This window comes from Sturnus vulgaris, chromosome 1, assembly GCF_052056855.1.
Source record: "Sturnus vulgaris isolate bStuVul1 chromosome 1, bStuVul1.hap1, whole genome shotgun sequence".
NCBI lineage: Eukaryota > Metazoa > Chordata > Aves > Passeriformes > Sturnidae > Sturnus > Sturnus vulgaris.
Window position 1 is genome coordinate 91,728,485 of NC_142243.1, and position 27,952 is coordinate 91,756,436.

General features: G+C 40.7%; 1 protein-coding gene across 5 annotated transcripts in view; it reads right to left on the minus strand.

The window, feature by feature from the left end:
* The window catches only part of EPB41L4B (erythrocyte membrane protein band 4.1 like 4B), a 166,172-nt gene extending 144,906 nt beyond the window's left edge, over positions 1-21,266 (minus strand). For all 5 annotated transcript variants that reach the window (XM_088171683.1, XM_088171673.1, XM_088171664.1 and 2 more), the window contains exon 1: positions 20,952-21,266. In XM_088171683.1, the coding sequence (XP_088027809.1) occupies positions 20,952-21,251 (300 nt within the window). In that variant the 5' untranslated portion in view covers positions 21,252-21,266. The remainder of the gene's footprint in view (positions 1-20,951) is intronic.
* Between the last annotated feature and the right edge of the window lie 6,686 nt (positions 21,267-27,952).

Sequence of the window (27,952 nt, forward strand, 5' to 3'; positions counted from 1 at the left end):
CTTACATCACATCCATAGCGAAAATAAAATCATCCTGCAATACTTAAACATCCTTCCAGTGTCACAGGCACCTATATTACATTTTTCAGTATGAACACTGGCCTTATTTCTAAGGCTCATTTACAATACAGTTGGATCAGGTCTTTCCTAGTTCATTTGCTTTCAATAGGGGCTTCATTCTCAAGTCAAATGACAAATCACTCCAGCAACCACACATACACATGGCTTCCTCAAGCCTGGCATTTTTTTAGGTTTAATGAAGCCTTTTAAATGACTCTTGTTTAAATTACTATGTAGCAATATATACATGTTAATTACTCTGGAAGACCTGTGCAAAGCATTCAACTCTAATACATAAATATTGTGGCCAAGGATGTTTTAGCTACTGAATAGAGTTCATACTGTTGATTCATTTCATCTTTCATGCATTTTTCTGGCAAAAAGCTTCTAATAACATGAACTAAAGGAACATAATACCTTAAACATCAGGAATAGTACCAACTCCGTTGACCTGAATCTGTTCCCATCAAATTCCTTTATCTGAAAATTGGCTCTCATGCTAAATGGACAACATAAATAACAGCATTTAGTGATTGGTGTTTACTGGATAAGTTCCTCTACTTTTCCAAATTACTCTAGAAGAACTTTGGTTTTTAAGCAAGGATCTTTTTTAGATATTGCACCCTACTGAATACTTCTTGCTCATTTCAGGCTGCCAGAATTCTTAATTTCAGAAGAAAGATGGCACAGTCATCTCAATTTCTCAACAATATAACATCATAATCTGTACTTTATCTTTCCTAGACCTTTAAATTGCACAAAGGGATGATAAAACATTTATTTCTGATAAATAATATTGAGCACATGAGGGAGGAAGCAAGAATTAGGATTGGAGTATACTACAGATGACTATCAACAAAGGGAGCTTGTGATCTGGAGCAGCTCAAGGTGTGCACATGACACAGCCAGCAACAAAGTCACATTCCTACTGCCTTTGCCCTTCCTCTCTATTCTACTTTTATTTATGTGACATTTTAAATTAACACAAGGTTCTCAACCTTTACACCACACCTTCCACAGCAGAGGCTTTAGTTTCATTAGTTTCTGGAAACCTTATGTTAACCCTGATTTTTAAAACTATGTCAGCATAAAAATTTTAAGGAAAAGAAATCCAACACTAGAAAATGCAAGCCTGACAGTTTTTTATACAAAGAAAAGATCCTTTGGCTCTCTACGACAAATTCTGTAATAACCAGAAATCATTTGACTACTATTTGACTATAGAAGATGATTATCCTAATGACAACAGACAAGTTTTCCCCTATTCTACCAAAGAATCATTTTTCTTGAGGAATACAAGTCTGACTTTACCCACAAACCTCTTCTTTATTCCTCTTCTTCTCTCCTCAAACTAAATAAGTACATCCTCAACGCTGGAAGAACAAAGGTAACAAGTGGTTTAGGGTTTTTTTTTATTTTCTTGATAAACTCATTATTTATCTTCCCAAGTTCAGTTTGCTTTTATATCAAGATGGCAGTTTTCCCAACACTGTGCCAAGTACTGTTGCCAGTTAAATTATCTACCGATTTATAAGTTTTTATCACTTGTTAGATCTTTGGGTCCCAGAGCTGTACTTTGAGTTTCCTTTGCCCAAAGCAAGTGCAGAGTGAACCAACATACAATTAAGATGGGAAGTCAGGCAACAGTCATCAAAAATTCATGTGAAGAACACAACAGCTTCAGGAAGCAAAACCCAAAAATTGTTAAGTGTCATGAATTTGGTTTGTCACCACAGCCCATCCCCAGATGAGTCACAGTTACTCAAAACAAAGATCATTAGAATCCCAAAGCATACATAATGAAGTTTTCTTGAACAACCAGGTGCACTTTAGTATTATTAGAGCAAAACCACCAAGCTACTGCGTTCTATGTGTATAAGATTACTGAGAAATCTAGTAGATTTAATTCAAATATACCAAGTGTTTATGTATTTAAAATCTCCCAGCCCTTTCTCAACTCACATCATTTCATATTTGCACTTATTTCTATGCAAGTTAGCAAACGCTTTCAAATTATTAAAGGTGGTATACCCACACTTGACAATCTCAGGTTGATTTTTTTTTCCTTAAAAATGTGCAGCAAACTAAAGACACGTTATTTTTGTCAAAACTGTTATGTGAGCATGCAAATTCAGCATGTCAAAAAGAAGAATGATTATGTTGAGTTGCATGGTTTGTTACATTCTTTCTTCCTGTTATAAACAAATTATGATAAATTACACAGGCTTGCAGTAGTTAATGCAATTACTCCTTTAACACAAAAATATAAGAGTTTATCATTGTTTAGAAAAATGCACTTTGAATGGATTGCTATAAGCTCTTCAGTTTCTAACTTCAGTATTTTGCTAATAATCTTTTCATGTGTTAATGCTTAACATTCCATTTAACTAAATCCAAATATCACTAAGGTTATAAAAACCAGTTTAACCCATCTTTTGACTGTTATTTTTTTACTGAGCTAGAAGACATGGTCTTAATTCACTAGAAGACCTAAGCAGAACAACTTGTCAAATCTTTTTCCAGAGGTTACAGAAACTCTGCCCACTGAAGCAGTAAACTCCAGAGCATCATAAAGGTCTCTACTACTTGACTGTCAGAGGAATACTTCCTTTGCAAAGTCTCCATAAAAGCCAGTTTACAACATTACTTCTCATCTGATCACAACACAGTAGTCCTACTTCACTTACTGCCTAAAATGACAACAGCAGTCTGAGGTTGGCAGCATCATTCTCCCGCCTTATTCTTGAGACACTTTTACAGATGATGAGGTCAGTAGGTATGCCTTCCAAAGAAATGAGATTTCCACTACTGGTTTACTTTTTGAAGGAGACAGACTCCTCAAAATCTAGATAAAGTTAAGACACAAGCAGTAAAGACTTCAACACACTGTCATCAACTACCAAAACCATGCTTCATATCATAATGAACAAGTTCTAGTCTCTAAACATTTCTAGCAAAAGATGAAGTTCAAGACAAAACATCAAGAGAAAAGAGTAGGCTCCTGCAGATGTGAGAAGATTATTACCTCTTAACTCATGACCCACAGCACTTACAGAAGTATACATACTGTTCACCAGGCTGGAAAACAATATGCTATGAGCCTGGCACACCAGAACAGAGTATTTCACATTCAGAGAATGAAACAAAGTGCACAGAAATGGCCTGAGAAGGACAACCTGAGGGAGACAGGTTATTTCAGTCAAAGGCAGAGTAATAGAAAAAATTCAGCTAAAACACCAGACAGATTCATGCACAATTTTTGATACATTGGCCAAGGCAATTGAATCAGATGGGAAAGGATTATCATGCATCATCATCATATAAAATAGATGTCCTCAGTATCAGCAGCATGAAATTGAGAGAAACTGCAGTGGTCACCAGGCAGATTCTCAGGTATTTACACATCAAAAGAGTAGAACATCCACATCTTTTAAGTACTGATCAGGAACATGTGAAAAAAAAACCAAAAAACTAGAGACAACACTAAGAAAACCATGAATCTAGCATTTAAGACTGAAAACAATTTAACAGAAGTCTGCCAGTTTACAAGCACACACTTATTTTATTGTGTCTGGCAAAATTGTAAAGAAAGCGTATTAGAACATTTTAGATAATGCACAAGAGAAGAATATCAAAATTAAACTTAGCCGGTTTTGATTTGTTCTACACTGACAGTGAACTAGCAATTTGTGTGTTTAGACAAGTCATAAACTTATGTAAGAAAAGTCTAAGAGGCAACATGTTCAAAGTCTCAAATTCTATTTTGATACATTTTTAACAGGCAAATTTGTTCTTACTCCCTCTCAGAATCAGCAGACACCTTTAACAAAAGTCTCAAGGAAATTAGAGGTCTTAACTTCATAAATTTGAAACTGCCTCCTCAACCTCCCGCTTCCACCCTGTTAATCTAAAGTACTTGGGCTGGGGGAACTTCAAAACAAATTTTATCCAGTAATTTGAAAAGCTCATGACAAATATATGTTTTTCTGTGATTTCAAGTATGTAACAAGTCACTAATAAATAATTATAATACCTATAATCTATCTAGATTAGCTATCTAGTAGCACAGACAGATATTTGTATTTCAGCAAATTATCAGCTTTATGCTTTATCAGGGTTCTTAACCAAATTCTACACTGCCAGGTTCATGCAAAAAGAGGTGCTTTTAATTTATGCTTATTGGGAGTTCCACAAGTAAAGTTCCTATCTTCTACCCTACAAGGTTATCACAAGACAGTCACCTCAATTCAATAAAGACTGTCAAAGCAAAAAGAACTTTGTACTGTAACACTGCAATACCTTTAGTCAGCTCCCAGTATTTGTGTAAGGTGAAATTTTGCTTCTAGAACAAAGTCCAAATAAAGCAGCACTACAGCTAAACTTGTTTCCTCAGTCTCACATAGTCAAGGGGCTTTGCATATACAGAATATGTCTTAAGTACCCAGAATTTAACAATCTGTTTTCTCTCTCCAGCAGTGATTCAGATCCTCTTTTGGCCAGTGCAGAATACAAACATTTACCCCCAAAATACAATGGCAGTAGTTTGCAGGGGCTATCCAGACAAAAATCTGTAGAGAAGAATACTGTGGGTGCAGAAAGAGCAATCCAGAACCATACCACGAAGCCTGACAGGGCAGCCTTACCAAAGCTGTTGAATACATTGGTACTCTACTAAACCCACATACCCAAACCCATGACTCTGCTAGAGATCACCATTTCCTGCACAATACCACATATACACCTTTATCTCAGTCGCTGCAGCTCAGTTTAAACTCATATCTGGTTATTCAGCAGACCCTTCTGTCAGTTTAGTCACAAATCAAGACAGCTGAAGGCAATAACATCTTAGGCAATCTCTGGTAATCTTTTCTGCAGCTTCCAGTCTCCTGTCCAGATGGGGATAACAGACATTGTTACCTTACTACCCAGACAGTATAACACCTCCAAAGATGCTTTGGGACTATCACAAGAGGACTAGCAAATGCCTGCACCTTAAAATAAATAATATTTTTTAAAAATCTGATATTAAACTGGAAACTTTCACCCATGAACACTAAAACCAACACTTCCCAGCTCTGGTTGGCATCATCCTTTAAATTTCTCAGATCCTCCCTCACCCCGAAGCTCCAGCACAACAGCCCTGACTGTAAATGGATGCAGGCATGCATGTACACAAAGAAGCACCAGATGGCCTGGGAACTCTGTTTTTTCTTTAGTATTTTGAAAACAGGATTTATCCCACAAGCCATCAAAAGAACAAAACTACTTAGTCATAAGAAAGAAAATCCTGAAGCAAAACTTTTTTTTCTGTGGTTTTCCCCTAAAAAAAAAAATAAAAGTATGTTTATTGAAATGTTTATAATAGTTGTCATTCTAGTAGAAACCTGTCATTCTAATGTAACTTGTGTACTTGAAAGTAAAAGCACATTTTCTATTGGAACATTTTCAGTATGATTCAGAGCCATCCATTTGTTCTTTCAAGACTAATCTTCCACCTGCTTCTTAAAACTGATTTAGATCATGCTCTTAAACAAAGCTTCCTTCCATAAATGCGGTAATTTAATAGTAAACCTTAAAAGGTTAATTTGGAAAATGTAACATGAAGTCAAATTCATCCATAGTCTACTTTCCAAGTGAGAGACTAAACTAAAAATAATTGAGGTATTAGAAACGGAAAGATTAAATTTAATTGACATTTACTCACAATCAAGAATTACTGAATTTGTAGTAGCAAGACCCATTTCTATAATATCTACAAAGAGAGATCTAAAATTAAACTCAGACCACTTGAATCTTATGGATTCTTGATAGATTAGGAATACAGGCTCTGCTCAATGCAGCAGTCATTTTGCCTGAACAGAATTTCCTTTCACCTCACCTGCAGCCAGTCTTAAAGGGACAAGGGATGCACTCCATCACAGGATATCCAGATCAAGTAACAATCCTAAGACCACTTTTTCAGTCCTGGTTCCATTTGAAACTCCACTGGTGAAGCCTAGACAAAGGTGACTTCCTCAAAAATTTCTAGTGTCTTTCTAAATTCAGTATCAGCTTTGTTATTCTTATCAACTCTAGCTCCCTGTTAGATTCTAAAAATAAAAACTAGAGACAGTTGGGTCCAGTCAGTAATGGATTAGATAACAGCAGCTTAAATCATACCACTCATCATGATCTCAAGAAAATTGTCTCATAAAACAAATCTAAATTCTTCCTCCATAAAACTAGACTATTTGATTACAGCAAAAAGAAACCTTAGATAAATTTCTGCAAGATCTCTGACTCTGGAGCAGATGAGTTCTTGCAGATCTAGCTTGAGCTATTTGCCACCATTTCTGTTACTGAACAGCAAGACTGCAGCAACCAAGCACTTATTTCTTCTCCACTTCACACTAACCTGTCTTACTTTGGTGGAGCACACCAGAAGCACTCATATGACCAAGTTATGAGAGCACCAAGTACGTGAATCAATCAATTTCTAAAGTGATTACTTAGAGCCTCATGCTCAACTCAACAACACAAGCTGCTGCAGAACTTTCATTTTAAAGAGCTCCTGTGCCGTTTGTCTACTGTTTGGCCCTTTACTTATGTCATATTTTAACAAATTTCTGACATTCAGTGATGCAAATGCCTTTTTTTTTTTTGGGGGGGGGGGGGGGAGGGGTGTTGTTGTTTTGTTTCTTGTTTTGTTTGGGTTTTTTTCCCCACAATGAAGCATCTCTGGGTTTGATCCCTGACCTGGCTTTCAGCACCAACAGCTGAAAGCACAGGTGTCTGTCTACAGCACCACAGTGAGATGAGAAGCCAAGAACTGTTTCAAATTAAACTGACCACAAAACACCCATACTCTCAAAACACAGCTGATGAGTCTGACAGAACCAAGCACAAGCATTCCTAAAATAGATGTGTGTAGTTCACAAGAAGCAGATTTTTTCTAAAAAATTAATCACGAAGGGAAAGAAGGAAAGCAGCCAGCAAGAAGCACTGTCAGTGCAACCCCAAAGTGTTCTTCTCACAGTCACTCACCAGTTTTCCCTAGAAGGGAACTAATAAAATTACTCCTGCTGAATAAAATTGGCATAGTAGCAGATGATGGGTCTTGTTGGTTGCACATACTGACTTGCAAATCCTGGGGATGCAGAACTGCAACACACTATAGCCAAATTCAGTGAAATCACAGGTCACACAGAGAGGAACGTGAGTTACACTCATTAGGTCAAAGACAGTGCCCTGACTTTCAGCAGCACTGCAAGAACCTTGGTATAACAAGAGAAAAACAATGGACTGTGACCTCTCAGTGTAATGTTACAGCCAAGAAAACAAACAAGGGAACATTAGCAAAGAAATGCCATTTCATGTAACATTCAGAGGACCATTATAACACAGCATTGCTGTGCCCAGCTCAAATGTCTGAACATTATTCACAAAGTCAGAAAAAAGCTATAAACAATTTTTCTGAGCCTAAAAAGTATCTGTAAATAATTTTTATTTACTTAGACATAGACAAGATTAAGAGGCGGCATGTGTACAAATTTCACTACCTGCATGTAGAGAGTATTTTTCCCCATAGTTCTATGACGTTTTGTTGCCTGCCTGCTCAAGTACCAAGACAGGAGGCAACAGGGACCATAAAAATATCAGATACAATAAAAGACTAATTATTATACTGCCAAGGCCACGTGCAACACGAATAAGTAAGTGCTTCTCATTAAAGACTCTTAAAGATAGATAAACTAATGAGATCCAAGGAGAGCACTGATGGCAAAAAAGTGACAGGCTTAAAACATATTTTTGGAAGAAGTTCTAGAGACTGATCAGGGAAGTGGAATAGATTATGTGTTCACAATGACCCTTTCTGACCTGAAATAAATCTACAGTTCAGATCCTATTTATCCAAGCCATCCATATGACTCTCTCCAATATAAAGAGTGATAGAAGAAATGATATTTAGGAGAATTGTCAGTTGACTTCCATTTAACATCATCCTAAGAACCTTAAAATATGTTAAAAGGAGGAAAAAATGGGAACAGAGACAGCTGGAACATCTGCTAACCATTAATGCAAAGTAAATTTTGTTAGCAAATGCAGTTGCTTGGTCAGAAGTGACAGTGAAGTAGACAGGTTTTTTTGGGTGAGTGGGGTGGAAATAAAAGCAGGTATCAATAATCAGTGATTTTTTGCACCTATTTCATTCTAATAATTCCCTTTGAAAAATAATTATTTATAAAAACAAGAAGTTTTGTTAGTATGTGTAAGTTTGTATTCATTTAGTCAGGCCTTAAGAACACTGTCTCTCTCCCTATTCCAGCACAAAAGGAAAATGTGCATCATAAATCCTAGCTACCTCAAACATAAATTCCATTTCTTACTGCCACCAGGAACCAGCAGCCTCGCAACAGCTTTTGAGATACAAAAGGCACTTTAAGTAACACATAAATTCATTTAGATCTGAAACCAATGCTGCAGACTTGTCTATGGTGTCCATTTCTGCATTTATAACCCATCCTTTAGCAGTAAAGCCACCCCAAGTTTATTAGTACTGTGAGTTATGTCCGTGTACAAGACAGAAACAGAAATATACTCCAAAGCATATATTTTCATTGTAGAACTACAGAGCCATTAAGGCTGGAAAAAACCTCTGAGATCAAGTCCAAACACTAACCTAACACTGCCAGGCCCACCACTAAAGCACTTACCTAAGCATCACATCTACACATTTTCTGAACACTTCCTGGGATGGTGATTCCACCACTTCCCTGGGCAGCCCATCACAATGCTTGACAACCCTTTCAGCGAAGATATTTTTCCTAACACGAAATCTAAACATCTCCTGGCACAACTTGAGGCCGTTTCCCCTTGTCCCATCGCTCATTACCTGGAAGAAGAGACTGACCCCACCTGTGTACACGCTCCTTTCATGCAGCCGTGGAGCAGCAGGGTCCCCCCGAATGTCCCGGAACATCAGCCCTGCACCCAGCCTCCCACGCCCTGCTCCGCCTCCCAGGGAGCTTCCACTGCCATCTGTGCAGAGGCAGAGATTACCCAAGTGTGGCATTTCACAGAGGATACTTTCCAAGCTAAGCAGACAACAGCCTGGGAAGCTGAGGAAGTGGTGACATTTTGTCCCTCCAGAACTGCACTGAATTCATGTTTTGCTTTCAGAGACTTTTCCAGCACCACAAGCTGGAGTTGGATTGCACAGGGTCAGTGAGCGATCTGCTGTTTCCAGTGTGCACTTTCACACCATGCACAAGATGACAGAAACAAAAGAACTTCGCCCTCCACCTCACCTGTATCAGCTCTGCAATGTAGACAGATAACTGCACCATTTAAGAAACCAGGACAAAAAAAAATATGTCGTTTTCTAAGACTCAAAAGGAAAATTGGGAAAAAAACTTCTTTCCCATATACAGCGTCTTGGAGTCAATCCAACACTTGTGCAAGGGAAGCAGGCAGTGCTGCTCAGAGAGCTGCTGTCTTTAGGGAGAGCTCCTCAGGCCTGAGGCTTTTCAGGGGATCTCTATTTGCTGGCTCCCACAAGTCATTTAATGCTGCCCCAGCCTTGACAGCCTTATCTTGTTAATGAGGTTAGTGCATATGCAATAAAGAGGAATTCATATTCTTTAAATGTTTCCCTTTCTCTCTCACAACCTAACCAGCTGTCTGCCCTGTAGCTTGCAAGAAACAACTTTTCCAAACACCTTACTGAAGATTTTGGTATTATGTAAAAGCTCTATCTGCCTTAAATTAAGAAGTAACTTTTGATTTCAGTAAACAGTAAAGGTGCCTTACAGAATGCAAACGAAACAAAGTTCATTTTGAGGGCTATCCTTCAAGCCAGCACTTGCACTGCAGCTTTCCCACTCTCAACAGCTGCTGAAAGTCACAGCAAGCTCATACAGAGGTGTCACACAGAGGTTCTTCAGACTATTTCCTCTTCCTAGAAAGCTTCCAGCACACAGCTTACTGAAACAGCTGGGAAAGTTCTCCCCTCCTGGCATTACACAAATGCTGAGAAACTGGCAGCTTTTACAGGGAAAAATCTGCTTTCTGAAATAGAATTTGGATGAACAGTATTTTCTAGCTACGAAAGAGCATAACTTTCTGCTTCGTTCGACAATTTTTCAAGATTCTGATCATACTGGAAATGCTATCAGATGATCTGTTTTGCTATGTCAAAGTGAAATGAAATTCTTCAAAAAGAAACCATTCTATCTGTAGCTAATACAATAACATGTGGGGAGATGAAATCATGATCTTCTTTCCTGACCATATCAACGTTGTTAAAGCAAAACGTTTGCTGAAATAGATGAAGATTTTTTTTACAAAATATGTTTTATGATCAAATCACAGACCAAAATATGCTGGGTGTTTAATGTGAAAATACATCAAAATCCAAGCTTATGAACTGTAAAATGAGAATATCTGCTGGCAAATTTCAATAGCAGCAAACAAAACCCACTTGTTTTTGTTTCACAGCACTGAATTTTTCTATTCCCACTCCCTTCTGAGAAATGCAGTCATCAACTTAGGCCTATTTTTTTGCTAATATACAGACAAATGCTCCAACTCCTTCCTCATTTTTTCCATCTTTAAAGTAAGTATCTTTATTTTCTAAAGCCAGAAATGACACATGAGAAAAGTTTTACTATAGGTTAAATTTTAATGCACATAATGCATCAACATGCTACACAGGAAAAAAAAACAAAACACCTCAATTGTATGTAATATCAACAAAAGAGGGGATGGCTCAGAGACTTCAAGGGAAAACATGAAGGCAGTGGGTAAATAACCTCATCCTGTGTTCCATTCTAAGTTTAAGAATACTTCATAAAACATTTGTTGTTGAGATTATTTCCCCATAGATTGACCTCCCAAAATATATACCTTTAATTAACTAAATCTCTTTAATTAAAAGAACAAATCCTCTCCAAGTGCCTACTGTTTGCAGCAGTTTAAGTTTTGATGCCCCAAAGGCTCCCCAATTTTCACAAGGGGTTTGATTTTATAAGTTTTAAAACAGTTCATAGAACAGAGAAAAGCCAAATGTGAAATATCGTTGTATGAGAAGAAGAGAACGAAGAGAGACAGAGCACACATACAGGCTGGTAACATCTTAAGCAATCACCTTAAAGGAGAAAGGGAGAAGTGCTACAGCCAACATTTAATGGCTTCACTGGCCTCTGTTAAAGGAATCAGGGGTCTCTGCTGTCCTAGTAAGCTCGTTCCCCCGTTAAAAGAAAACCCATCAAAATTAACATCTTAATTAACTGGAATTCAAGAGCAAAGCTCCAGCATGCTGCTGAGAGCTGCATGCAAAATTCTCAGTGCCAGAGAGATGCTGGGCACACGGGCACCCACCCTGCAGCTGGGTGTTCCCATTCCCAGCTCCCAGCGTGGCCTTGGCACATGAGACCGCTGCCCGACTTGGAACAGTCGGAGCAGGGCTGGAAATGTTCCTCCTCAGGGAAAGGGGATGCCAGCCACAAAAAAGAACATTTCCTGCCACCCTCTCTTCATTGCTGAACAGCAGGGAAAGAAACTAAACCCAGCCCAGTAACATGAAACAGCGGGAAGAGGGAGGAAAAGAAATCAAGTCTTTTGCACAATGAAGTTATATTGTTACACTATTAAACCAGCTCCTTCCTCCACAGAGATACAGCAGGATGTCTGAAATCACAGCAATTTACATCGGCATCCAAAGACCAAAAAATGAGAGAAAAGTGGATACTGCCCACTGGACTTCACACTTGCAGGGTGCTGCCCTTCCTAGCGATACGACCTACTTTGAAGAATAACACCACTCTTCCCTTATTTGCTTAATTCAAAGAGATAACAGACTCATCATTCATCATCTCTCAAAGCAAAGCACTCATGGAAGGTTCATTATTCGGGAAGAATTTCTGCTCAGTAAGTAGCTTGAATATAAAACCTCCACACTGAGGATCAGCATCTCTACTGAATAGTGATCTTTATTGCAACACAATGATTGCACTGAACACTGGTGTGTTCAGATCTGCTGACGAAAATAGAAGTTCTTGAGTTTTGTCTTTTTACATAAATGTAAGCTCCTAATTTAAAATCATGCCATTATCATAGATCCAGGAACTACCAACGAGGTATGAAAGAGATTTGGTTAAATGACAGAAAGCAGCCTTGACCAATTCTGGATGGAAACAAGGGAGAAGGAAAAAATTTCATAGGACTGCTTATTTTCTCAGAAAATTTGGAAAATACTCACTTGTACGGTTAAAGCAGGTAACATTTGGACCTCATACCAACAAGAGAGATGTGATGCAGTTAGCCTTTTAATATTATTTATCAAAATTAAAGTGAGGACTTGTTCAGAACCTGGCATAATTTTAAAGCTTAACAAAGAAAACTGAAATTGTTTATCATTAAATATATAACCTATAGGACCTAACACAACACGGAATTTTAAACTTAAAAATGGGAATCACTATCCTTGTTTAGTCTCAGTTGAGGACAAAAAACAAACAGGTGTTTTCCCAGTCAAGACTGCTAAATTTCAAAAATCCTCTCAAGTTCTACATTTATTTTAAATATATATATATATATACATACCAATGAAAATAATACAATCAATTACTAGTGCTACAAAGAACTACTGAGAAAATCATTCTTTTCAAACAACCACAAAAGAATTAATCCTCATACAAGTTATCCTTTGATATAACGTTGCAGGCTAGAATAATTTAATTACAGGTCACAATCCATAAATGGTAACACTGCTTTTCTAACTGTATATTTGATAGCACTATGTTCATATAAAAAGAAAGTACCAACATTCTCCACATATATGTGTAGAGTTATTTGTAATATTTCACAAACATTAAACTGACTCTTCTATTAGGATTTCCAGTCTCTTATCATACGAACTGTACCACATGTATTAAGATAATAAAATATAGAATAAATTCAAGGTGTTTGTTAGCATACTTAAAGAAAAAAGGAAAGAGGAAAAGAAAAAAAAGACAACATTTGGTATTTGTTTGGATAAACTATCTGTGGTTCCATAACAACAAGGAAGGGAAACAATCTGCATCTGTACAGATCAAAACCAAACAGCCAACATAAATTAACTCTTAATATTTTTCATGCTTCATAGCCGGAGTCTGAGTCTGTAACTTCAATAAATATTTCAATATAATCTCATCACAATATAGTTAATGATCCAGGACACACTTAAATTGATGCATAGAAATAAATGGAAATAGTAAGTCAAATGAAGAGCAGATGGTCACTCTAAACACTTCATTACCCTCCAACCCTTTTATTTCTAATGTAGAAAAAAAAAAGAGAACATTAACCATGGTCTACATTGGAAAACAAGTACTAAAAGTATTTAAAATACTAACCCAGAAACACTGTGCATACTGTTAACAGCTGTTGAGCTCATCCTAGCAAAAAAAGAAATTATTTGTACTTATCCTTATCCTTCTATTGACTTTGCAAAGAGCCTGCAAACTCAATGATGTGTAAGTTCTCCCTTCTTCTCTCCACCTCCTGTCCACATCATTTGAGTTTCCAGGTCTATTTCTGTTGTCCCATGTGAAACCATACATTTTTAAAGCATGGAGGTTTAACCTTTGAATGAATTCACTGATAGCTACCAGTGTTTCCCTAGTGTCAGCTCTGCAAGGGTTCACAAGAAGCTGTCCTCAGCCCACACCATTTGTGTCCTGGCAGGCAGGGCACTTGGGCGAGTCAAGCTGGCTGGATGAGCTGCTGAGCCAGCCAGAGACTCATGGCCACAGCCAGGAAATTGAATTTTCCTGGGGAAGCAATAGGACTGAGGAGCGCTTCAAATTTCTGACAACTGCAGAAAACCACAGGAATTTTCTAAACTAGTAAGAGGGAATAGGACAGAGAACTATGCTTAAGCTCCAAACCAGAAGGAAGCAGCAGACCTCTAATGCTCCTTAAAGTGCCTCCCAGAAGACATCCTTCACAGCTTGTGTAGCTAGCTGCTCCTGGGAGGAAAATAAAACTTTTACAGACCAGGAAAACAGAATCAAGTAAAGGAAAAGCCATAAAACTAAAAGAAATCTGCACTTATTAAAAAGAAAATTCATTAGGTATCATGCTAGTAATACAGATGATACCCACACAGAGAAAGTATAGAAAATTGCTCAAGGAGGAAACTGCAAATGAAAAGGGAGACTTGAAATGGTTGGGTATTTAACAACAAAAGCCTTGAATTGCAAAATGGACTTATGCTTGAAGAAGGTGAGACACTAAACAAGCCTCGTGGAGAAAGTTACATAAAAAGGGTATTTACAGAGGCACTACAAATAGGAGCACAAGGAAGTGCATGAAGACAAAGCAGGTGCAGAGAAGCAGGAGATAGCTGTCCCCTTTCAGTTTCAGAAAAGAAACAGATGACCAATACATCCCTTACTTTATATAGTTATACAGTTATATATATAGTGTCTTCAGTTTTTTTCTTCCTGGACCATCTTCTGCAATCCAAACAAAACTAGCCCTCTGCTTCCTCTTACACATGTACTGCACTTCCAAAGTCTCTTTGCTACTATTTCTTGCCTCATAGGAACTTTTTACATCCCCAGATGTCCTTTTCCTCTTCAGGACTCCTACTAAGAGCCTGAAGCTACAGGTTTGCCACCCAGAACTCTAGGCTAAAATAGAGCCACTAGAACAAAACCCCAAAACATATTAGACGAACACTGTTGACAAAAAAGTTCCTGTATTGTCAAACTGTTCTGCAAGTTTCCTTCTTATAGATCCTCTCCCTTCAAATCCATGGAGGTCTTCAAAGTTTTTTCAAGATTTGCTATCAGACAGATAAGCCCAGTGCAAACATCTGCTATGAAATGCATTTTTGTGCTAATAAACAAGAGCCACACTGACATTTCACATGGTTACTCTCCTAAGCATAGCTATCTTCTAGTCCACTGCAAAAAGGCTTCTGACTGAGTGCACACAACAGCCTTACCGTCTCCCCATCTCTCCAAACACATAAGCTCTCCATCAGAGAATTAGTACCAGGTGCTCTTGCTTTTGCATTACACTGCTGTCATTACTGGCAGTGATTTCTCCCCCTCCCTGGTTGTCAACTCCTTACAGCACCACTCCTGTCATCCTGTCTATCTGTATTACACTGAAACATTGTATTAGTTTTCATTAATAACTAATGGAACTCAAAAGCAGAATTTCTCTTACATACGACAAAACAAAATGCTGCTTTTTGTCTCCTTTTTCTACTATGCACTTCCTTTTCTACTGTGTTTCTTTTATCTGCTGTAGATTTATTGGGCATGTTTGGCAAGCAGATCAAGGGCCAAAAATTCCCTCTTCTCTCTCAAGACCCTAACATCATGCATTTCTGAAGATGGCTGCAGTCATGTGTGCACACCCCATCTCATTTCTCTCTCTCTGGGGCTGTGTATGTTCCTGATCCTGTATGTGATTGCACTGTGAATGACTTTCACACACCTTCAGTACATGCTGCAGCAATGCATCAAGGCATATGGAACAGGGATAACATAATTAAAGGTTATTACCAGCAGACAACACATTGAGTTCTAGCTACAGCTGCTTAATCAGAGCTGTAAGGTACTCAAAAGGCATTTCAACGCGAACTGAAGAAGAAAAAATATCCAATCTCTTCTACCAAGAGAGCCTGATCAGTTTATGAAGGAAATTACTTGTGCTGGTGCTCACAGGAGCTCATGAACGTGAGAGGCCTTTCCCTTTTAAGTGCTGCAAATATGCTTTTAACATTTTCCAGCAAGTACTCTAATTTTATGTTGTTGAAAGGAAACTTCTGCATAAAGAAGGCACATTACCAATTTTATAAGTGATAAAAGCTTTAAAGAATTTATTAAAAATCCCATCATCCATGTGATGTAATATATCTGTTGGAGGGGAGTGTATGTGTAACTCCTTAGTTATTCCTAACTCCAGAGTATGAACTGAATCCAACTGTCTACATGCATATTAGTGCATTTCTCTACAGTTAATATTCATGAAACATTATTTGGAAGTCATGAGTGATATGAAAGAAAGAAAAAATGAGTTGCACTTCTCTTCTGATATCTATAACTTTATCAAGGCAAACACACTAATTAATAAAACTGAGATGACTGCTCAAGAGTTAATTTAACATTTACATTTGATGTAAGCATAGAGGCCAGACAGTAAGTTTTGCTATGTTCATGTCACCCCAATAAGAAAAGAATACAACACATAGCAGATCAGAGATTAGAAAACAGTATTGAAGAACATTTACTATTCCTATCCTGAAGTGTTTCCATAGCAGCCAAAACAATTATTAAAACAGATACACCAAAAGGAAGCCAAAGAAACAAAATAAAAGCCATTCATCTGAAAATAATTCACAGATTTGAAGAGTTATATTTGAGTCGTTGATTAATTTAATCCTTAAACGTTACATACTTTCAACTACATCACACAAGTCTTTGTAATGGTGCTCACAGCAGCAGAGGAATTTATCAGAGCAAGAAGATTTTTAGAAAGAAGTATTTATAACAGACAACATGTTGACTGCTGTGGATTCACATCACAGAAAATGTAAGGTATCTTAGATCTGCCTTGCAGGATGAGGATTTTCATAGTGGAGGAAGCTTACCATTTGCTGCTTCTTTTATCCCACTTAAGACTACCAAAAGCCAAGAACAATCTACACATGCTCATTCTCCTCCTGCCCTCCCACAGTTTATCAGAAAATACCATTTTCAGCACCATTAAGCAACATTAATTCCGGCTACTCTGGACAGTCCCACTGAATAGCCATCTTTCATATCTGCCCTTTAAGCTTTCATAAGATGCACCTAATTAAAAATCAAAGGCTCAGTTTTTAGAAATGTCAGCCATCATGCCTTAGAGTTAAGAAAAATTTGGCTTTTTGACTTTGTCTGAGAGCCATCTATGTATTAACTAGCAAGCACTATCACTGCTGCCTAAATGTCAATGCTCTCTCCTTGCATTCTTTCTGTAAGAACACAGCATCACCTACAACGAGTTTTTCTTTCATTAAAAAGTCACGAGTCCTCCAGAAAAACAGAGGCAGGACTGTTTTGGCAACAGTGAGCAAGTGGGCCTTCCATCTACCTACAACCAAGTTGCAAACTCTGACCAGCTAATAGCCTCCAGTGTAAGTGAGAGTGCAACACTGAATAGGTTCCCAATGGTAAAAACACAGACTATGTGTGAGGAGGAGGGATGGTTTCTAATGGAAGTGTTCTTCTCCTTGCATCAGTTCTCATCACTGGATTTCAGTTGCCCAGACACGTGATGTCAGGTCAAGAAGAAGTAATGACACTATTTATGTTCCCCTTCCCATGGGAAATCACCCCACAGCAACAGAACCGGTCAACTGCCACTCACTCCTGTACAACAGATCCAACCTTAATAGCATCTCACATTCAATACAGGGCCCTGAGGACCTTGTGGGTTTAAAAAGCTATCCAATGCATTACTCTCTTTAGAAAGAATACTTTTAAAGTACATGATTCTTGCCTTAAGAGTGAATAAAAAAGCCAGCATCATTAAGCAATCCTTGAAATTTCATGCAAGAAGCTGAGTATAGAGAGCATTATCCAGGGGTATCTGCAGTGCTTAGAATAATCTCATGTTGACGTTTGTATGGGGGCAGCTGGGTAGGAAACAAGTTTGTGAAAGCCAGAGAACACCTACAAATCAAAGAGTACACAACACATAGAAAGGCAGGTTAGTAGATGGGGTAGTCCAAGGGCAGAGCACATGCAGTAAAAAGAATAAAGTGCAAACGCCCCAGTAGAAAGAGGGTGTGGAAGTACAGATAAAGAATAAAGATTACTCTAGTCACTATTGCTATAGAGAAGAACGAGCTAAGGAAGAACTTGGAGATCAGGGTAGATCTCTGCTTCTGTTACCACCATAAACTGACAACGGTTTACAAGACATGTACTTACTGATACAGACACTATCACACAAATTATAACATTAACCACAAAAACAGTTATGAATTTACTGATGTAGGATTTCTTTTTCTAACAGCCCCCACGTATAAGAAAACACTGGGGCAGAACACGATACATTTAACTTGGACAAAAGTTTCGGGTTTACTGGAATATTTTTTTAAAATGAAAAAAATTAACTAGAAAAAAAACAACCCTGAACCTTTTTTCCGTGTAATAGCTAGCTAGTTTTCCTCCAGTCATGTCTTTTCTGTCATTCCTCCACACTAGCAAATAAACCCGGTAGTCTTTGAAATCTAATAAACCTTTCAATTATTTCTAAACAAAGTCTTAGAGATAGCCTAAAAAGTTGTAGTTGCAAGAGTATTGTGTTCTCATATCAACAAGTTCCTTTTTCAACTAGAAAGGCAAGAAGGGTGCAATGCCACCATAAACAACACATTTTATAGACACCAGTATCTCCTGAAATAAGTGCTTGCAAACACAATCAGCATCACAGTGAAATCCTCTACAATCATCTCTGTACTTGACTTCATGAGTAAGCTGCTGATTGGTGACGAAGCCCACACTCCCTCCTTTTGATAAAATTTGAGCTGAAATGAAAGAAACCACCATACACTTTTTTAAGAGATACTACTCTATTCATTCAGCTTAACCAGTCCCATATCTCAGCTCCTGAGTATTAAAGTACTTTCTGTTTCACGCCCTATTCCCATAAAAATCTAGACCTGCAAAGCTCAGAGAAACTTTACTGATCAACTTCTATAAATGGTACAATGCCTCTTTCAGTTTTTCTAACTCTCAGTGTGGGTGTTACTTTCTGTGAAAGAAAGGAAAAAAACATGAGGAATAGATATGTAATTCAACAGAAGAGTTTTTAATCCTCAAAACACTGACAGCTATTACATGCTCCAAAGTCCTGCATCAGTCTAGGGATTTGGGTGAAAAAAAATAAAGCCAACTTCTTACTCTGTCTTTGGACAGCTGAGCTACAACCACCACATATGCAGCTCACATTCTGAGAGCACTGGTAAGTCTAAGCTTCATTGGGAGATCAGTTCAAGCAAGAGTGTTCCACAGCTTCTTTACTGGGCCAAGCAGATATGTTTTCAGCAGTCAAGGACTAAGAGTGTCATTACCTCACTTTCTGATCCGACAAATCCTCAGACCATCTTAAATGGCCTCTACAGCAATATCCGACCTCTGATAAATCAGAGTATAACCTTAAACAAAATATTTACCAAGCTTATTGACATAGACCTCTAAAAGTAAACCCTTAGCACACTGATAACAATCATCAAGTCTACTTTATAAAAGATTTTTGCTGAGATGCTAGGAGGAGTGCAGCAAGTTGTGAAGGAGATGTGAGGAGAGGAAATATATTAGCATTTCAAATATCTGGAAATGTGCGATGTAGTCCGTAGGCAAGGGAGGCCTGATAATGCTGCAGCAAGTATCTCTAGGTGGCTCCGTTCACATACTTCTGTATTCACTTGTAAGAGTCTTACTCAATCTCTTCTGTTTCTTTTAAGCAGAAACAATAGCGTTACCAAATTCCATGTTTCAGTGAAATGATGCCAATATATACAGATGACAGCTAATACGAAAGGCACCTAACAAGAGTCTAAGGGTACTCTGAAAAAAACTTCTCTTTTATACTGCTGGAGATGAAAGCAGTGCACAATTTCTCAGGCTGTTGCACTTACTAAGTTCTCCCACTTGTTTTTGGAGACTGAGCTTAATGGCTGGTGACTATTTGGGTTGAAATAGGAAGAAGATTAAATGTTTTTCATACATGATAAACTACCATATAGTTCATGGGAGACTTGGGTTTCAAGAGGGACAGAAAAGGTCAGCAAAAAAGGATGGGTGGTATTTAGGAGCTGTAAGGAATGAAAAAAACAAAACTGCAAATGACTGATACACACCGTGCAGCTGCCTTTAAGAGAACCAGAAGGACACACAACGGGCTTTGGGGATGCTCAAACACCTACAAAGGCGGCCCAACCCCAGCGAGCAGGCACAAACAACACACGCACAGCCCCGCAGGCCAGCACCATCCCTTCCTCATTCCTCCTGCACAGCGGCGAAGGGGAGAAAGTTCAGCGCCGGCACCGTCCCCGCACCCGCGGGTCGGGCCGGGCTGCACCCCCGGAGCCGCCCGGGCGCACCCCTGGCCCCGGCCCCGCACCCGGGCGCCACGGCACGGGGAGAGCGCCTCGGGCATCCCGGAGAGCCCTTCAGCCGGTCAATACAGCGGGGGCGGTGGGAAAGACGAACTAAGGAGAAGAAGGAGGCGGCGACCCCCGGAGACCGCGCCGCGGCGGGGGCAGCGCGGCCGCGCCACAAGTGCTGCGGGGCTGGGGGCTGCAAACCAAAGTGCCAAAGGCACCGCTGCCCCGCAGAGGCTCCATTCCCCACGCCTGGCACACCGGAATGCCCCACACAGCCGGCGGTGCCGTCGGGCGGGCTCAGCCCCCCGCAGCAGCCGGAAAGGCACAGGTAGCGCCCGCACCGCGGGGACGGCCCTTCCCGGCGGGAGAGGCGCCGCGGAAGGCAGCGCTGCAAGGGGCTGTTTTCGGCTGCGCAGGGAGGAGGAGAGCGGGTGCCCACCTCCCCGCTGGCTCCGAGGAGAGGGGAGAAGGGCGCAGACGGCTCCGGCAGGCAGGACGGGGGCGGGCGGCGGTCATGGCGGGGAGGCGCGCCGCTCACCTGGCAGCAGGTGCATGCAGGCGGGGACGGCGGCGAGGGCGCCCGCGGAGGAAAGGACGAAACTAGCGAGGCTTTCCCGGCGAACGGCGCCTGTTGTGCGGCCGGGGGGGGGCACTCGCAGGTGCCCGTCGCTAGGGAGGGGGGGACGATGCGGAGGAGGGGAGAGGGTAGCTGCAGGCGCCGTTTTGCAGGCGGCGGAGGTAAGCGCACGCTACTCACCGGCAGCTCCACGTTGACTTCGGTCCCGTCCAGGAGAAGGACGCGGCACTGCAGCACCGGCTTGCTGCCGCCGGCCGCCGGGATGTGGACGGGCGCTCCGGCGCTGTGCACGACCCCTCCGGGGAGCGGCGAGGAGGGGAAGCCTCCCGAGCCGACGGCGGCGGCGGCCGCTCCTCGCAGCCCCCCGTCCCGCTCGTCCCCCTCGCCGCCGAGCCCACCGCGCCCGGCTCCGCGCCCGGCTCCTCGCCCGTAGCGCTGCATCGACCGCCGGCCAAAGGTCCTGCGCAGGAACCGCAGCATCCTGGGGGCGCCCTGCCCGGCCGCTCACACCCCCGAGCCCGCAGCTCCGCGCCCGGCCCCGCGGCGCCTCCCAGAGCAACGCAGCAGCGCCGCCCGCCGGGAGCCAGCCCGCGCCGGGCGCCGGCCGCACCGCCCCGCCGCCCGCTCCGCCCTCTGCAGCGCCGCCCGGCAGCGGCACGCCGGGGCGGGGCGGGGCGGGGCGGGACGCGGCCCCTCCCGCCGCCGCGCACCGGCGGGCAGGGGGAGCTGCTGAGGCGGGCGGCGGGCGGCCACCTGCGGGGGAGGCCGGGCGAGCGCTCCTCGGCGCGGCTGGAGAAGAGTGGAGCCGGGCCGCGCTGCTCCTCGCCTCCAAAAACTACCCCGCAGCCCCTCGCCAGCGACGCCGGTCCGGGGAGGGAGAGAGGCGGCGGGGGCGCGGAGCCTCCTTCCCCGGGCGGCCCCTGCTTCGCTCCCAGCTCTCCGCCCCGCGCCCGTCTGCCGCTTCCGCCCCTTCGGACGGGCGGGAGAGGGGATGGGCGAAGTTAGTTGGAAATAAAAAAAGGCTTTTTTTTTTTTTTTTAAATGGAGAACTGGGCGCAGGCGGAAGAACGGGTCTCGGCTGTGCTGGAGGTGGCCGAAGCGGCCCGGAGGAGGAGGAGGAGGAGGAGGAGGGCGGCACCGCGTCGCCTCTCCCGCCGCCGCCTACATCCCCTGTGCACAGACACGTCTGCCCGGTGCGTGGGAATGGCCCCGCATTTGCCTTTGCGACCGGTCTGGTGGTTCAAGGAAACCTCTGTGAGAACTTGGCCCCATGGAAAAACCAGACCCTCCCGACGTCCCAGGGTTTTGCTCCCTTTCGTTTCTGTAGCTGTGAGGAAGGAGCACGGGCTTGTTTATCTGTCACAGCAAATCCATAGGTGCAAATACTCTCACGGTCGCGCTGCCGAAAAGTTAAATATTTATGTATTCTGGCTCAGGTGGGAGCGTTTTTGCTCAAGTGCTATGTATAAAATACTGGACGTGAATCATGGCTTGCAGAAACAATCAGTGGGGCTAATTCTGTCACCCTATGGTCAGATGTGATCTGAAGAGCTTTGAACTGAAATAATGTGCTGCTTCTGAAGTGTGGCTTTGGGGTTTTTTTTCTGCTGTGAATTTATTTCTCTTAACCTCACTTCCAGGCCCGTTTGCACAAGCATTGTCCTATTTGGTATTCAAAAAGCCTGCCAAAATGTCTCAGCTTGTCATTTTTTATTGAGACTTGATAGTATTAGGTAACTGCCTGCTGCTTCTGCATCCTTTTCCATGTTCCTTCAATGCCCTGGATCAGGTCTTGAAGCGTCTCATCAGCCAAGACCGTCACTAAACTGCATGATCTTTGGCAGAGATCTGCCCTCAGCCCTTCTGCACTTCATGGCTGCATAGAAGAGCTTTTATAGAAACAGAGAGGAAAGGTGCTAATCTCTGCCTGCTAATGTTCATAATCAAAAGTAGGCACTTATTACAGATTATGGGTGGGTTTTTTCCATTTTTTTCCTTGAATTACGTGCAGATTTTCAATTTTCTTTCAGCTCCTGAATGGTGCAGCATACATTGGGGTTCTTTCACTGCTTTGAACACTGTGACGATATCCCAGTCCCATAAAGCTCGTTTGCATACCACATGCAGCATAAATTATTTTAAGAGCTGGAAATTCAGCAGAAATACTCTTGTCTCTTGAGGGAGCTACAGCAATTCTGGTGCAAAGGAGAGTGGGGTGGAGGAGAGGTCTTGCATCACTTGGGACTGGACTGGCAGAAAACCGAGCAAATCTTTTTCCGTGCTAAAAATCTTTTTTACTCTGAAGCTGTGAGACTTCAGGCCTTTGTCTCTTTCAACTTCTGTCATGGAAACAGAAGTCTGGTATTTTAAAATGCATAAACGTAGGTTTGTTTGACTTATATTAGCAGCACACCTGATGCAGGCCAATGGCCGTACCCCAGAGGCAGTCAGTCCTGCACTTAGAGCTGCCATAGAGATGCTGAGGTCCTATTAAGGCTCATGTTAAGAAATACAAGGTAATGCTCACAGTAAAGGATCTTTTAGAAGGAGCTGGTGGTGGGAGGAAATAAAGCTGGTTCCTTAGTACCCAGCCTCTCTTGGAGTAAAACAATTCCACCGTTATTTTGTCTCATGTTACCAGCAGAACTATCTTTAGCCATGAAACAAAACCCTTGAGCAGCAGTGGTACTGAGGATGCCTTGAGAAGTATTTAAACTAGCATTTATATTCAGATTTGTACATGTATGTTTCATCCATCTACATCCTCTCTCCATTTTCAGATGGACAGTCCCTGAAGGGGTTTGGTCTGCTGGCACTTATCCTGCAGTCCCTCCTCAGAGTGCCTGCTACTTCCTTCTTTCCAATGGGAGACACAAGCCAAAACTGCCATGGTCCTCACCTTTATTGTAGTTAGGGGCATTTGCTTTAAATCTTTATCAAAATAGCCTTCCACTGCAACATCGACCTCCCAAGGAGTACTCCAGTCTCTGCTGGAAGCCATGATTTGATTACTGCCATGGGAAAGGTGGTGACCTAGGCAAACCATTTTTCCTAATCCATACTGAAGTTCTGGAAACAATCCCTGCAAGTGACCTGCAGTCTTACCCATGTCTTTGCCATGGTGCTGAGCAGTGTGTAAGTGGGAGAGCATTTACCGAAATTCTTCCTGACATTGGTGTAGCAGAAGCAAGATGGGGAATCTCCAGCCATTGGAGCCCCTGTTGCTGCTTGTAGCTAAATAACTGCGTGAAAGTTTGTTGGGTACTTTATTCTTGCTCTTTCATTCAGCTTTTTGGTTTGTTTGAATCTTGTCTGGAACCTTTTGGAAAGCTTGGAAATGGAGGCAACCGTGTTGTGGTTATGGGGGAGCAAAGCCATCAACAGTTTTGTGGAGAGACTTTTGCACAGGGCATGCATGTGCTGCCTGGACATCAGGGACCTCTTTCTTGTTTTACCTTCTGTCACTGCAATCACATTTATGGATTTTTTCTGGCCTGCCAGACTTTCACTCTATGCAAAGGAGTGTTCTAAATTTAATTAACATGCAGCTAGAGTTTCTTTTTCTGCATTTTTGAAGAAATGTTATCTTTACTGAGTAACTTAAACAGGCTTATATTTTGCAAGGTTCTGCCAGAGTATGTTTTGTTACAGTCATTACTTGGAGGAAACTTACATAAACAAAGAGTATTGGTGCAAACCCAAATGTCTATGTTAATAAAACTGGGGGGAAAAAGAAACTTGAGGAGTTATGACGTAAATTCACTCAAGCTTTTGAATATTAATTTTCTAGGGTTATTTTTTTCTAAACACATAATTAAATTTTTTATTAAAATTTTCATTAAAGGAGATGCTTTTCAGCATTAGCACTCATTCTATTACAACGTTTATGCAGCGGCTGGCAGTTCTATATGTTTATTTTCCCCAAAAGCATGTCAGTTATATGACCAAGTTTAATGTCACGTGTTTTCAGGATTTTTATATATCCAGATACAGATTTAGAATAAAATACAAAGGTAATTCTGAGTTATGTGGCTAAGGATAATTTGCATTTCTAGTCCATCTTTTGGCTGGAGAAATCCCAAAGCACTTTCATTTGAAAAAAGGAAAATTATGTATAGAACTTTTTTACCAACACTGAAAGACAGCAGCTGTTTAACAGCAGAGAAAAATACTAAGAATCTCTGTCATACAATTGTGGTGGAAATATGTATTTGAATAGGCAGAAAGTTACACAAATCATAGGGCCACAATGCTGGAGATGGTAGATAAATTCCTGCAAGATGTACCACATGATCATAGGTAGTCAAGACTTTCCTTTATCATGTTCTACTCAAAGTAATTCAAAAGTCCTCCATAAAGAAAAAAAAAAATACTTCTCCATTTAGAATATCAGTGTTTCAGTAGGCATGAATTTTGGCAGCTATTGATGTTCATGTTAATCCACATATACAGAAATAAATTATTTATTTTGTCAGAATAAATAAAATAGTAGCTCACTGAAGAATAGATATGTCCACTCAAAGAGCTGTTGTTGTATATCCAGAGAGGTTTGTTCATAAACATGTAAGAACAAAAACTTTTCCATTAGAAAATCTACAGAAAGAAAATGTTTCTTGATGAGTGAGCGCTTTGCAATGCCTCCTGTCCATCTAATAAGCAGGTTCAATATGACTTAATCATATGTTCTTTCCTTTAGTGAGAACTTTATCAGGTTTGTACTGACTTCAATGTATATAAGTAGTATTGAATATTATTTATATTCAATCTTATTATTAGATTTAAAAGCATTAATGAAAAAAGTTTTCAATGCTTTGTTAAATTGAAAATATAACAGATGCTCAGCTGAAAAATTGAGGCATCTTTCCACTGGTGAACTGTTCTGATATTAATCTTTGGTGAGCCTAGAAGACTGCTCCGAATGTTACCTATAAGGAAACATCACATGCTGAAAGAGTAAAGTTTTCTAGGAATATTTTCTAACTGTAATTATGCATCTTTTAATTATATCTCCACTGAAAATAGATATCCATGGCTTCTTGTGCTGTGCATGAATTAATAAGGTCTAAAATTTGCAACAAAAATACCTTTGACTGACACTGCAACTCTGAATGATACCTTGTGTAGGTCTGATGGGGCAACAAACCACGTATGAGAGCTGCTGGAAACCTTCAATATGTATTAAAAATCAACTGAGCAATAAAACAAAGGTGAAGGTTGTAATGAACGAGCATCACGTTAGATTTGGTTAATTACAAGAAGCATAAGTGCTCTGGGTACTCCAATCCACTGGATGTTAGGTTGGTGGCAAAAGGGAGATCCCCTCCTCATTTGGAGACTTTAGCTCTTCACCTGTTGAGCTGTTTGAAAGAAAGAGGGACAGGAGGCAGCCAGGGCACTGTATTTCAAGAGGGGGAACTTGTTGGAGGCAAACTAGTCAACAAATGAAGAGATGAGTCAATAAAAGTAAGTATTTCTGAGGGAACAAAAATGGGAAAGCAACAAAAAAGAAAAAGATGAAGCCACTGACAAGGCTGCTGAGTCAGTTTAATTGTCCTATGCCTACCAGTAACAAGAAAACAGGAAGGAAAAATCCAAACTGAAATACTGAACTATCAGTGCCAATAGTTTATATATATATTTTTAAATTCAAATTTTATTTCAAATCCCATATTATCTAGAACAAGATTTACTGAGGGATGTGGAACCAAACTGTTGACATACTACGAAGATGTTTCATAAAGCAGAAATGTTCTGTAACTTTTTTTTTTAGAAACTACATTTTCCTAAACAGCAAACAACTAATTCTAGGACGTGAAATATATCTTAATTAAAATGTTATCTATATCTGACTGATAACCTGACTGTAGAACTAAACAACACCATCTACTTCCAAATGAAGAGGAATCTGCTGCCCTAGTAAAACTGCATTGGTGTTTGAAAGAGGAAAATTGTAGGAGGACTGAATCACTTATCCTACAGCACGGCTTTTCATTTCTGTTGTATGGAATAACTAGGGGGAAGCATACAGTCCTCTCTTGTATGTATATGAACTTCCTAGATTGATTGTCAGACACAAATGCAAATTTATCCCAGTAAGAAAATGTAAAATCTATTATAGGATTGGAAATGTCTCTTCATAATATGTGACCTGGAGGGGAAAATCTTTTAGAGATTTTTGTGATTTAACATCTACTTGATCATTAAAATCTCCTGACATGCTACTTTCCTACTGCGTTTGTGGAGTTTTCATTTTATAAGAACTGCAGCACCAGCTGAAGGAAATCTATTCTGAATCCTTCTCCTCTCCTTCTCTTCCTCCATCAAATGTTAATAATGTACATGTACTATCAAGAGAGGCTCCTTCTTGCCCAGCATTTTCCTCTTTTATTGCCAGGCACCGTGCTGTGCACACAGTCCTATGCCACCTTGCAGCAAAGGCATTAGAACACTCGAATGTTCTTCTGAGTCTGTTTTCTCTCTCTTGTCACATACAGACGTTTTTATTTAACAGTATTTTTAGTCTCTCTGGATCCTCTGTCGGATGATGGCAGTGTAAGGTGGAGAGACACTTAAACCACAGGAAGGGTTGTGGTACTGCCAAAGAGTAGAAAAGGGGATTCATATCATTTTATCTTGAGATATTCTCATGCCTGTGGCAATTTACCAGTTGGAATCACTGGGAAAAACTTCTGGCAGATTTTCAGAAGCCCTTCCCCAATAACAAAAATAAAGTCATGTAGACTGGCTGGAGTACGCAGAAAGATCAGAAAAATCCTACTTATATGACTGGGACGAAATTTGTATCCTTCAAATTTACCAGGAGGAAACACAGTGAATCCCAAGCATGCTGAGAAATAAATTTATTTTTCTCATTTTTCTAAAGTCAGTGATACAGAAAGATATGTTTCCTCTAAAATACAAACATGAAGGGCTGCTTCTGCTCAGAAGATAGGGCTGCATAATAACACACAGCAAAGTGCTGGCTACTACCTCTTGAGCCAGAGAAGTTTAAAAAAATATTAACTATTAATATAATAAGTTTCCTTTTATGTATCCTATGACTTAATTATAAAGAAATGTTTTTATATTTTCAGAAGAAAGTTTGATAACTTTGGCAGTATTACAACACATTCCTGAAGAGATGGAAACAACTATTTCTTTGTTTAGCTCTGTTTCCCTTA